The sequence below is a fragment of the Beta vulgaris genome, chromosome 5 (genome assembly GCF_026745355.1).
Source record: "Beta vulgaris subsp. vulgaris cultivar EL10 chromosome 5, EL10.2, whole genome shotgun sequence".
Taxonomy (NCBI): Eukaryota; Viridiplantae; Streptophyta; class Magnoliopsida; order Caryophyllales; family Amaranthaceae; genus Beta; species Beta vulgaris.
This window is the reverse complement of record NC_079206.1, coordinates 16,649,786-16,661,619: the sequence shown is the minus strand read 5'-3', so window position 1 is coordinate 16,661,619 and position 11,834 is coordinate 16,649,786. Positions and strand designations below refer to the sequence as shown.

General features: G+C 35.9%; 1 protein-coding gene and 1 long non-coding RNA gene across 2 annotated transcripts; one reads left to right on the top strand and one right to left on the bottom strand.

Moving 5' to 3' along the window:
- The first annotated feature begins 504 nt into the window (after positions 1 to 504).
- On the top strand, positions 505 to 1,192 carry LOC104892911 (hypothetical protein). The gene has a single exon (XM_010678935.4). The coding sequence runs from the start codon at positions 619 to 621 to the stop codon at positions 1,009 to 1,011; it is 393 nt and encodes a 130-aa protein (XP_010677237.2). The 5' UTR covers positions 505 to 618; the 3' UTR covers positions 1,012 to 1,192.
- A 6,408-nt stretch (positions 1,193 to 7,600) lies between these two features.
- Positions 7,601 to 9,634, bottom strand: LOC109135000 (uncharacterized). Its single transcript, XR_007274499.2, has 2 exons — positions 9,557 to 9,634; positions 7,601 to 9,284 (listed from the first exon to the last, which is right to left on the bottom strand). It is a non-coding gene; the product is annotated as an uncharacterized LOC109135000 (long non-coding RNA).
- Positions 9,635 to 11,834: the final 2,200 nt, after the last annotated feature.

Genomic DNA, 11,834 nt, shown 5'->3' with positions numbered 1-11,834 from the left:
ATACTACTCCCTCCGTCCTATAATATAGTGCTTGTTTCTTTTTTATATGGTCTCCAAAATGTAGCTTTGACCTTTAATATCTTTAATTCCGTATTAATAAAAAATAAAAAAATTTGATATTATGAAACTACACATCGAGACGAATCTAACAAGATCCCACATGAATATGTTTTTTTATATATACAAATGAGAATATTCGGTCAAAGATTTTAAAGTTTGACCCACCAAAAATGAAATAGGCACTATATTATGGAACAGAGGAAGTAATATGGATCCAATCTTTGCTAAGCAATATCATCTAGTATCACAATTTACCACTGGTTTACCTTGCTTCGCGGCAATTAAGCTACATTAATATTAGTTAGTACTAGTTGTTATCCAAACATAGCTCTTTTACCTGGTTTTACTATTTTTCATCTTCAATCCTTCAAAAATATTAAGTTTGTTTTTTTTTTCTCCCTTCCCCAAACCCTCTAGCTCCCCCTCCCCCCACCTTTTTTTTTTTTTTTTTTCTTATTTCTCCCATCCATGATCCATCAAACTCTAAGCTTCAGCCTAAACATGTAAAATTTACATGTTTATAAATTAATCCTAGAAAAAAAAGAAAAAAGGGTAAAAATGAGTCTAAATTGTTGCCATGTTCTTCAAAGAACAGACTCCGATTTCGACATGAACAAGAGATTTATTGTTGATGATGATGATAAATCTAGTACTAATAAAAATTTATCAAGCATACTTCGTCATAAGATGTTAGCTGAAAGGAGTTGGTCAGGAAACCTTATGCCACCCTGTTATGACAAAGTTAAACCAACAAATAATGGTGCAAATCCTAAGAAGTTAAAGATGCACCATCGTAGGCATGGGAGCACTGGAGCAGTGCCATTCTCAGACGACGATGATGATCTTATGAACGAGCCAAAGCTGGTGAGGAGTGGTGGGATTAGAAGGGATTGGAGCTTTGAGAACTTGGAAGCCCAGCAAAGGGAAGCCAGGAGATCAAAGCAAAGATAATTTAATGTGGTTGAATTTTTCTAAGGGGTCAATGGGTGGGTACAATTCGAATTTGGAAAGGGAGTTTTCCATATGTAAACTACAACTTTTATGCATTTTTTTCCTTTCCTTTTTGTCATTCTTTGATTCTTTGGTGTTAGATTTTGTTATAAAGATAAACCATTCAATGTCAAGTAAAAATTCCAATCTTGTCATTGTAGAATTTCCCCTCAAAAAAAAAAAGGAGTCTTAATGCTGTTTGTGAATTCTAGTTTATCCTTTTGTGGTATAATATTCTATCCTACTTTACAAATCTTTCTCATGCATGGGTAAAAGTAGAATCTAATTCCCTCATTTGAGAATTGGAAATAGTTGCTTCCGAATCTATATATATATATATGATATCTATATCAAAAAATTATTAAAAGAAATGGTTTAATTTTAATATAAAAGTAGAGTTAGTCACTAAATGGATTAAGTTCGTTACCGGAAAAAATTAACTTAATCATTCTTGGGCGAATTTTCTTTTTAATATTGGGCTTACTATTACCTAATAAAATATGTCATTTTTTACAAGACAAAGACATCTATATTTCATTTTTATCTTTCCATGTCTCAATAGAGGAAGTGGTACTCCAATGTAACATATTCTATTAAATCTATATTCTTCCAATATATGCTTTTTCTTATTAAAATAAATCAAATGGTGGATGATATCTAAAGTCTAAACTGAATATTAAGATCTTTCTGCATGGACATTCGAGTTGCAAATTATATTAGTAATATTACTCAATAGTAAGCATATTCCATTTCACACCCAAAAAAAACAGAGAGCAGAGTTTTCTGTTTTTAAAAGGTACAAATTTCTATATATTAGTGTTTCTGCTAAGAAATTGAGGGTGATCACAAGTGTTGATGTGTGCTGAGAAACTTGATATGGCCTCAAGAAGGTACGTCTGAGCTCCGTTATCCGTACATCGGAATCCTGCAAAAGGTAAGGTTAGCCTACCCCGGGGGTGGTCCGGGATCGCCCTTCCGACGCTCAAGTCAGTAAATGATTGAGGTAGAGAGAGAAAGGGATCAATGTAGAGAGAGATGCTCTGGGCTTGGCAGCTTAGAATCGCTTACCTTTGTCTGATGAGACAACCCCAATTTATAGAGGATAGGAGCCCCAATAAATGAGGTATTTTGGTCACCTCCAGCTGGTGAAGGGATTGCTTCCCTAAATCTAGGGGTATTTTAGTAACTTTTCCATAGGTGGGCTGGTCCAAGAAATGGGCCCAAACAATTAGGTTGTAGAAAATCTACACCAAAAAGGCATTATAAATGCTAATACAGGAAGGTGGATAATTAATGATACAAGGAAATAACAATCTAATGAAAGCAAGCTTTGTTTGATAGGACGATTTTTTAAAAAAAATTGCTCCTTTTATATAGCTCAGGTGGCACATTTTGAAAACTAATAAGTCATCTTATATATTTCTGTTATTGTTGTAATATTTAGTTGTTACCTCTAACAAACTATTGTAATTGAGCTACTATAAGTAGTCTCCTGTGAGTTTCTTTCTCACTAATAGAAACTGATTTCTCATTCTATTAATAACATGTTTTCTCTCTCTCTCTTCATACCTGAATACATACCTATGTTAACTCACACTGTATCAGAGCAGAAATCGATCAAATTCTGCTTGTAGTTCTTGTAATTTCTGAGTTTTCTTCATCAATTGTTTGAATCTTCTTTCTTCGCTAAAAATGGTGGAAATAGAGGTGAATGGAGATGATTCTTCTTCTTCCAAACTTAATAATACGAATTATGGAAATGTAAGTCTTGCTTATAATGATCCCTTTTATATTACAACTTCTGATCAAACTGCTAGTAGACTTGTATCGATTAATCTCAATGGTAGCAATTTCAGCATTTGGAAACGTAATGTGAGGAGAGCTTTGATTGCGAAAAACAAATTAGGTTTTGTTGAGGGAACGATTGCGAAACCTGATCAATCACATAAGGATTCTAATCGCTGGATGAGGGGTGATTATCTTGTGATTTGCTGGTTAATGAATTCAATGAATGAAGAAATTGGAGAGAATTTTACATTTGTTGAGAATTCTACATAATGCCATGATATTGGTGAATATTATGGTCGATCTAATGGACCTCAGATTTATCGGTTAAAACGTGAATTAGACAATCTTAAGCAAGAAAATCAATCTATTATGATATACTATGGCAAATTGAGGCATTTTTGGGATGAATTACAAAATTTGAGGAGCTTGTCATCTGGTACTTGTGGTGTTTTGTTAAATTGTAGTTGCAATTTCTTGAAAAGGTTGTTTGAGTTTGAGTTTGATTTTGAAGAGAAGTTAATGCAATTTTTGCTAGGTTTTAATAATGGTTTTGACAATGCAATCAGTAGTATCCTTGCTATGGATCCTTTGCCATCCATTAATAGAGCATTCTATTTGGCTCAACAGATGAAACAAAAAAAAGTTAGTAGTATGAATGGTAGTCCAGGGAATCATGAGGTTAGTGTCTTTGTTGTTCGGTAGAAACATCAATCTTATGTTAAGAATTCTTACAAGAAGGATTGGACTTTGGAGAAAGGAGAAAATGGATAGAGTGTGAGATTTTTGCAAGAAGCAAGGGAAAACTAGAGATGCTTGCTTCAAACTGAAAGGTTTTCCTGAATGGTTCACAAAGAAATGTGGTGTTCCTTCCAAGCTTGCTGCTCATGTATCTGTTCAAGATTATGCTGGTTATGAAGCAGATGATCCACTTGAGTACAATGTTGCTGGACCTGCTTACTCTAATCATAATAATACTGCTGAGGTTCCTGATTCTGACATGATGCAATCCATAATGCATGAAGTTATGAGACCAATGAAGGGAGATCAGATTGTTAGAGAATCTCCCACCAATTTTGTCTCATATGCCAATTGTGCAAGTATATCTTTGACCCATATCTCTACTTCTGCATCTAATATTTGGATTGTTGACTCTGGGGCCACAGACCCATATGGCCTTTGATAATAAATTATTTATGTATAAAAGAACATTAGCTAAGCAAGTTAAGATTGGATTGCCTGATGGTTCTTGTTCTTATGTTTATGAGATTGAAAATATATTGCTGTATTTCCTAATTTGATCCCAAAAGGTGTTTTGTATGTGCCTAGTTTTAAACATAATTTAATTTAAGTTGGGAAATTGATAGATGATGCTAAAATTAAAGTAATGTTCAAACCCTCATGAGTGTGTTTTTCTTCTGCCTAACACTACATATGATCTTGGTACAACACCTAAAATAGGTGGTTTGTACTTGTTCAATTCTCCACCAAAACAAAAATCTGCTAATAATTCTTTACACAAAAAATTTCCTATAGTCACAAATGTTATTGTTGGTGATCTAATTCTTCAGCACCATTATCTCAACCTTCTAATTCAAAACTTCCAAACTTTTAGTGAATTCTTTTGATTTGTTACATGCCAGACTTGGTCACATGTCATTATCCAAAATGAAGCATTTATGCATTATGACTGTAATCACTTGAGTGAGTATTTATGTAAAATATGTTGTGTATGCAAAACATCATAAACTTTCATTTACTAGAAGTCTTAATAGAGCTGCAAAATGCTTTGATCTCATCCATAATGACCTTTGGGGTCTTTACAAACACAAATACATTTCAGGAGCTTCCTGTTTTCTTACCATCTTAGATGACCATAGAAGGTGTACTTGGACTTACCTTCTTCATAACAAAATGCAAGTCTATAGGATTGTTTCTACCTTTATTCTTCATATAGAAAATAAGTTCCACAATACCATTAAAGTCGTTAGGTCCGACAATGGCACTGAAATTATTCAAGATCAATGTTTATCATTGTTCATGAATGAGGGAGTTCTTGACCAAAATAACATTGTTGGAAGACCACAACAAAATGGACGTGTGAAACGCAAACACATACACTTACTTGAGATTGCTAGAGCTCTTAAGTTTCATGCCAAACTACCTTCAAAATTATGAGGTGATTGTCTGTTAACAGCCACTTATTTGATTAATATCATGCCATCTTCTGTTGCAACTGGAAGACTTCTTCTGAAATATTATTTGGTAAACTTCCTGATTACTCAATGCTTAAGGTTTTTGGTTGTCTATATTTTGCATACAATAATATGGATAGAACTAAGGACAAGTTTACTCCTAGAGCTCAGAGATGTATTTTTCTTAGCTATCCTTTTGGACAAAAAGGATCCAAGTCTATCATTTAGAGTCTCATAAATGTTCTGTGAGAGGGATGTTATATTTTAAGAGAATTCTTTCCCATTTCAAAATTGTACATCTTCTACTTCTTCCACCACTCCTAATCTTACTTCTAATGTTTCATTTTATGATCCATTATATGATACTTCACCTGTTAATCATATACCTGCTGCTATTTCTAATACTAATTCAACTCATAATTCTTCTGTCCCACATCACACTTCTTCTAATCATAATTTTCATATTCTCTCACACACACATATTTCTAATACCTCTTCTAATAATAATTCTCCTATGCTTTCACATACACATAATTCTAATTCAATCAGTCCAATTCCAAACTCTCACTCTTCTTCTCCTACCAAATCCATTTCCTTAACACCTAATTCTCATCATAATGCATTGATTCTTCTACTGCTCATCATCATCCTACTAGACAGTCTAGTAGGATTTCCAAGCCTCGAGTTAAGTTTCAGGACTTTATTGGTCCTACTCTCCCTGTTTCTTTTACTTCTCATTCTTTTTCGGTTCACACTGATTTGTCCCATATACCTGAACCTACTTCATATCAGCAAACTATTAAATTTCCTGAACGGAAACAAGCTATGCAACAAGAACTTCTTGCACTTGAAACAAATGATAGTTGGGTCCTCGCTCATCTAGCACAAGGAAAGAAAGCTATTGGTTCCAAGTGGCCAAGTGGGTATTTAAAATCAAGCATAAAGCAGATGGAAGTGTAGAAAGACTTAAGACAAGGCTTGTTGCCACTGGTTATCAACAAGTAGAGGGTGAAGATTTCACTCACACATTCTCTCATGTTGCAAAGCTAGCCACAGTTAGAGTCATTGTTTCTCTTGCTATTGCAAAACAATGGCCATTATGTCAACTTGACATAAAAAATGCATTCCTGCATGGTTATTTAGAACAAGAAGTTTACATGAGTACCCCTCTTGGTTATGATAAGGCAAAAAATGATGAAGTTTGTCTTCTTAAAAGATCTTTATATGGCTTAAAGCAAGCTTTTTGTCAATGGAAGCTTAGCAAATTTCTGTTTAGTCTTGGGTGTATTCAGTCCAGACAAGACTATTCCTTGTTCACTAGAGAGTTACATGGAGAATTTGTTGTCATCTAAGTCTATGTAGATGATATGGTTCTTACAGGTACATCACAATCTCAGATAGATACTATTAAACAAGAGGTGCATCATGCTTTTACAATCATCAAAGATCTGGGTGAACTTAAATATTTTCTGGGTATAGAAGTCATCAGAAATAGTTCAGAGATACTTTGTTAAGTCAGAGAAAGTACATTCTAGACATCATCAAGGATTTTAATCTTGATAAATCCAAACCTGTTTCTTCTCCTTCCCAAGGGATTAGGACTTTCTACTGAATTTGGTAATGTCTTAGAAGAACCAGAACAATAAAGAAAGCTTGTTGGAAGACTGCTTTATCTGAACATCACTAGACCAGATCTGTCATATGCAACACAACATCTAAGTCAGTTTTTAAGGAAGCCTCACTTGCAAGCAGCCATGTATGTGGTTAGGTACTTAAAGAGTACATTGAATTTGGGTTTATTTTATTCAGCTCAAAGTGATTTAGTGGTCAAGGCCTACACTGATGCTGGTTGGAGTACTTGTACCTTCAGCAGCAGATCCTTAAGTGCATATTAAATTTTTTTGGGTTCACACTTAAGTGTTTTGGAAGACTAAAAAGCAGAAAACAGTAAGCAACTTGTGCTGATGCAGAGTACAAAAGTATGTCTAGAACTGCTTCTAAAATAGTTTGGTTGGAAGGATTAATTCAAGATTTGCAAATTCGTGTTCCCCTCCCTATTTATCTATATTGTGATAACACTGCTGCACAACACATTGCGCAGAATCCAGTGTTCCACTAAAGAACTAAACACTTGAAAAGAGACTGTCAGAGAGCAGGTTGAAGCATGATTTCTCAAAACTTCTCACATTTCTACTCATCTTCAGCTAGCATATATACTCACTAAGGCACTCTCAGGTCCTCAACATCAATTTCTGGCTTTCCAGCTTGGACTTGTGGACTCCTCACATGTCCAAGGGGGATATGAAGACTAATAAGTCAGCTTTTATATTTCAGTTATTGTTGTAATAATTAGTTGTTACCTCTGTAACAAACTATTGTAATTGAGCTACTATAAGTAGTCTCCTGTGAGTTTCTTTCTCACTAATAGAAACTGATTTCTCATTCTGTTAATAACAAGTTTTCTCTCTCTATTAATACATGAATACATACCTTAGTTAATTCACACACATCAAGAAAGCATGCAAAAATCGTACTTCAAATCGTAAAAGTAATGCACTTCTTAGTTCTCCTTACCCATAAAAGTATAATCAGGTGTAAATAGAAAAATTGCATGTATGTTCATGTTGCATGTTTGAGTACAATTTCACTGTAATCAAATGAGCCCCTATCTAAATAATCATGAGATTTAATTACAAAGACTATGTTACAAAGCCGCTATTTAAACAATAATGAGGTTCAATTACAAAACATAAGGCCACATAGGCTCTGTTTCGTAGGGCGTAATACATTTTTCAGCTCCTGTATTTTCAATTTTTACATCGTTTGGTTTGCAAAGGAGCGTAAAACCCTTTTTCCTAGAAGTAAAATTATTCTACCAATGATGAAAAACCATTTTCCCTTCAAAATGAGGGAAAACTGTTTTCATTCCTTTTCCTTATCTCTCTTGTACACTCCTTTTAATACCTCTCCCTTTCATTTTCCTTTCGTTTCACCATTTCTCTTACATGAAACCAAACAACGGAAAACTAATTTCGGAATTGTGTTTTCCATGTAAATTGTTTTCCATGCAAAACATTTTACACTGGAAATATTTTACACCAAACAAACGGAGCCTTAATGTCTGAATCTCAAAGACTAGTGTAACTTAGTCTTGCTTGGATCGACTTGTATGTTATACTTGGTTCCTCTAATGGGGCAATCTTAGAGGGACAAAGGGAGTACTAACATCCGTTGTGCAAAGGTGCAACTTGTCCTTTTGGTGCAGCCGTGGAGGCTTGCAATATGTAATCAAAACATCTGTTGCCGGACCATGTAGTCCGTAGGATGCTCAGTGTCTAGCTTGCAGGGTGATCACATCTCTACATGTAAGTACTGAGCGGTTAGAGAAAATTAGAGAAGGCTATACTTCTGACTTCTGAGAACTCCCCTTTGCTGAGATTACTTACAGCGTGAGTGAAAAGTTTTTGTGTGTTTCGGAGTAGGCGAACTGCTGACGATTTGTATGGGTGTTGGTCAAGTGCCTAAATGATGTAAACCCCGGAAGCTATCATTATCCAGCTGGCAACAACGATAGCATGAAGCAACACAGACCATCAGTACGTGGGTCATCAGGTCACATATCTTAACCTCCCTATTATTACAGCTTCGAACTCCACGTGTGCGTATCCAATGAGAACTCAAGGAGTCACCACAAATACCCCTTCAGGTGCTACTTGGGGTACTTTTTACCACCCAAGCACAAACAAAAGTACCAGTTTATATAATGAGTTTAGCATCATAGGGGTTTTTTTTCTCAACAAACCTTCGAGGGTAGCTAACGTGTTCGGCATTTGCAGCCTGCCTTATCTGCTTTCCAGACAAGATTGCATACAGTCTGAACTAACATACCATCATCCCCATACCGGAACAGGCTAGCAGTTATGAAGTTTCTTGAAATGGTACCCATAGAATCCACAGCCTCTGTTGTTTTGTGTTTAGGTCCTAGAATAAAATAGGTTAGACAAAGATCCTGATGCATTTCTCTCCTGAAAGCTATGTTCTGCATTTCGGCTGTTTGTGATGATTGGGTAGGTCATAGGTGCACAGATACAATTAGGGTTTAAACCTGCCAAAAATGGCTGGTTTCATGAGACTCAAACTGACTGAGGTGTATATAATTGTCAGATTGTTTAGTTGAAATTGGCATACAATGCGGATTCTATACAAGAATAGAAGTTCCTCATCAGTCATCACTCATCATCACCAACCATCAACCTTAACAAACAAAGAAATATATCCATCACAAACTTCCAGTTTACTCCTAGAAATAGAGATTCAATATGTATAGGAATGCCAAAAGCATATTTGCAACCAATGACTTTTAGCAAATGACTATGAATAATTAATAAGAGCACATCAGCTGACGTAACACAAGCAGCATACATGTTTTGGCATGTAATGTATGTACAAATCACAAACTTGTCTTTTGGTATTCTAAATTTTCTAGTTCATTTTACGCAAGTCTTTCTGATAACCCAGTTACTGACCTGACTTGCAGAGAGCCTACACCATTCGGGAAGTTCTAAAGCAGCTGAACGAAATAGGTTCACTGCTGCAATAAATCTGCATTTAAACCATTGAGAATATATAAATATAGATGATGTAAGCGGGAAAATTTTCCACTACCTTTCCAAGACACCCAAAAACTCAAAGTGTCACTTATTGAAAAAGAGAGCTACCTATTTCTTGTTTCTTGCCTCTGCTTTCCAATCTCTTCTCCCGGGTTTACTTCTAATTTTCTCACTATCATTCAAGTGAGGATAGCTTTCAGAAGAAACTTTGCTTTTCAAGGTTTGTTCTGCTTCCCGTGTACCCAAAGGAATTTGTGGCATGTGATTTTCACAGGCTAAAGACTGACCACTGGAAAGAAGTCCTTTTGATATGGCTTCTGGTTTGGCTGCATGGACCCTCCTTGCGTCCTTTTTCCAATCTCGTCTACAATGGACGCGAGTTACAGCTTGTTCTGCAGTCCCATTTGTTGGCAGTAATACAATTTGCATCTGGGATGACTGGTTGGCGAGATGACCATTGCTGACATCAGTTTGTAGACGCTTCCGTTCCCTGTATCTACGTTGTCGTTCTCGGTTCTTCAGCCGACGATACATAACATCATTGAGGTCTTTGCTACCATTAATTAGGTCAGATTGCTCCATTGTATCTTGTGTTCAGAAGGGCACCTTTTGTTGTGAAACTTGTAGAGACTACTTACAAGGTTTTCATAATCCATGGCTCCACTGTGTCACCACTATCTTGTCTTTTCTACAGAACATCTTTGACAGCCTCTAACCGTACTATTCAGCTTTAATATTAGGATCTTGTGGATTTGATTGACTCTTCTGTGGTTTTCTAGTAGGCACATCAAGCCCGCCTTGCTTTCTCAACCATCAACAATGCAATGCGAATAGTTGCTCCCACACCTAGAAACATATCGCTTTCACGTCAAAGACACGTACTAGCTCTTTACTCAGTCTGAGACGCGAAAAATGTCAAAAATAATTCAAAAGTCCAAACAAGAGAAGTTGCGGCTTTCAGCTCAGAAACATGTGTAACGAACTGCCTGGACTTTATCCTCGCAAAAAACAATGTGAATTGATCACATAAAGTTGCTTAGACTTTCACAAAGGAAAAAGCCAAAATGCATTGGTACAGCAGTATCACTTGCACCAGATTGTGAAAAATTACAAAAGACACTCCTATCTTTTAGAACAAACATGAAAGAATATTTGGGACAGTTGTCCAAGTCTTCCAAATTCCAGACATGAGGCCTGGTTCAACTCTCACCAGGCTCATTCTTGGGGATCCTTTACTCCCCCTTCCCCGTAGTCCCTTCATCTCACCCAAAAACATGGTTCAATGCTATTCCACATATCTGGTCACGCCCACAGCCACATGAGAAAGTAAAAAAAAAAGGAGTAAAATGCATTAGGGAGGAAGTCAACTTCAATATAAAGGAGACATTAGTTGTCACGAGTCTCGTGTAGTCGTGCGAAATAAAGAGTTTTCCAAGTTAGTAGGTCATCATTGTCAAAGTAGACAATTACATAACATTGTAATACTCTTTGCGTACATTTAGACTCATTATTATCCTTTTTTTTCTAGTGCATTGCATACAATAACGTTTTTTTCATTACATAAGACTGTAAGACTCTAAATTGAATTCAGAAATACAAAAATCACAAAAGCAAACTTCTGGAATCCTGACAAGACACCCAAACATATAATCCCTCAACAGCCAAACATCACCTTCCAAATGTTCTACATTAAAAAGGGAATCAAAGATGCAAACAAGGTTTTTAGGGGAGGTGAGTACTTTTTTTCTGTCCATCTATCCCTCTCAATCCCCCCTCTCATAAATTCATCTATCTGCAGAATGCCAACATCAGCAAAACTACTTCCATTATAACAAGGTAGGATCTTGCAAACAATCTAACTCATTCTCATTGTCAAACAATCTCAATTTGATTTAATTATTGACTGGGAGAAGGATGCCATAAAACTTACCCATATGACGAGAAACTGGCCGTTAGCAACTGCCTCACTGACCTTAACTGCAAGCCTGCAACTTAAATTCCATTCACAATCTTCCTCTTTGAACATTCTAGGGTGTGTTCTATTCGACTTATTTTGACTTAATTGAACATATTCAGACTTAAATTTAAGGCTTATTGGAACAACCTTAACTTATTTTTAGAAAATAAGTCAAAGTAGGTTGAACAGAACACCCTAATCTCCATTTTGGCTATCCCCATCCACAAGTTTGAAGTT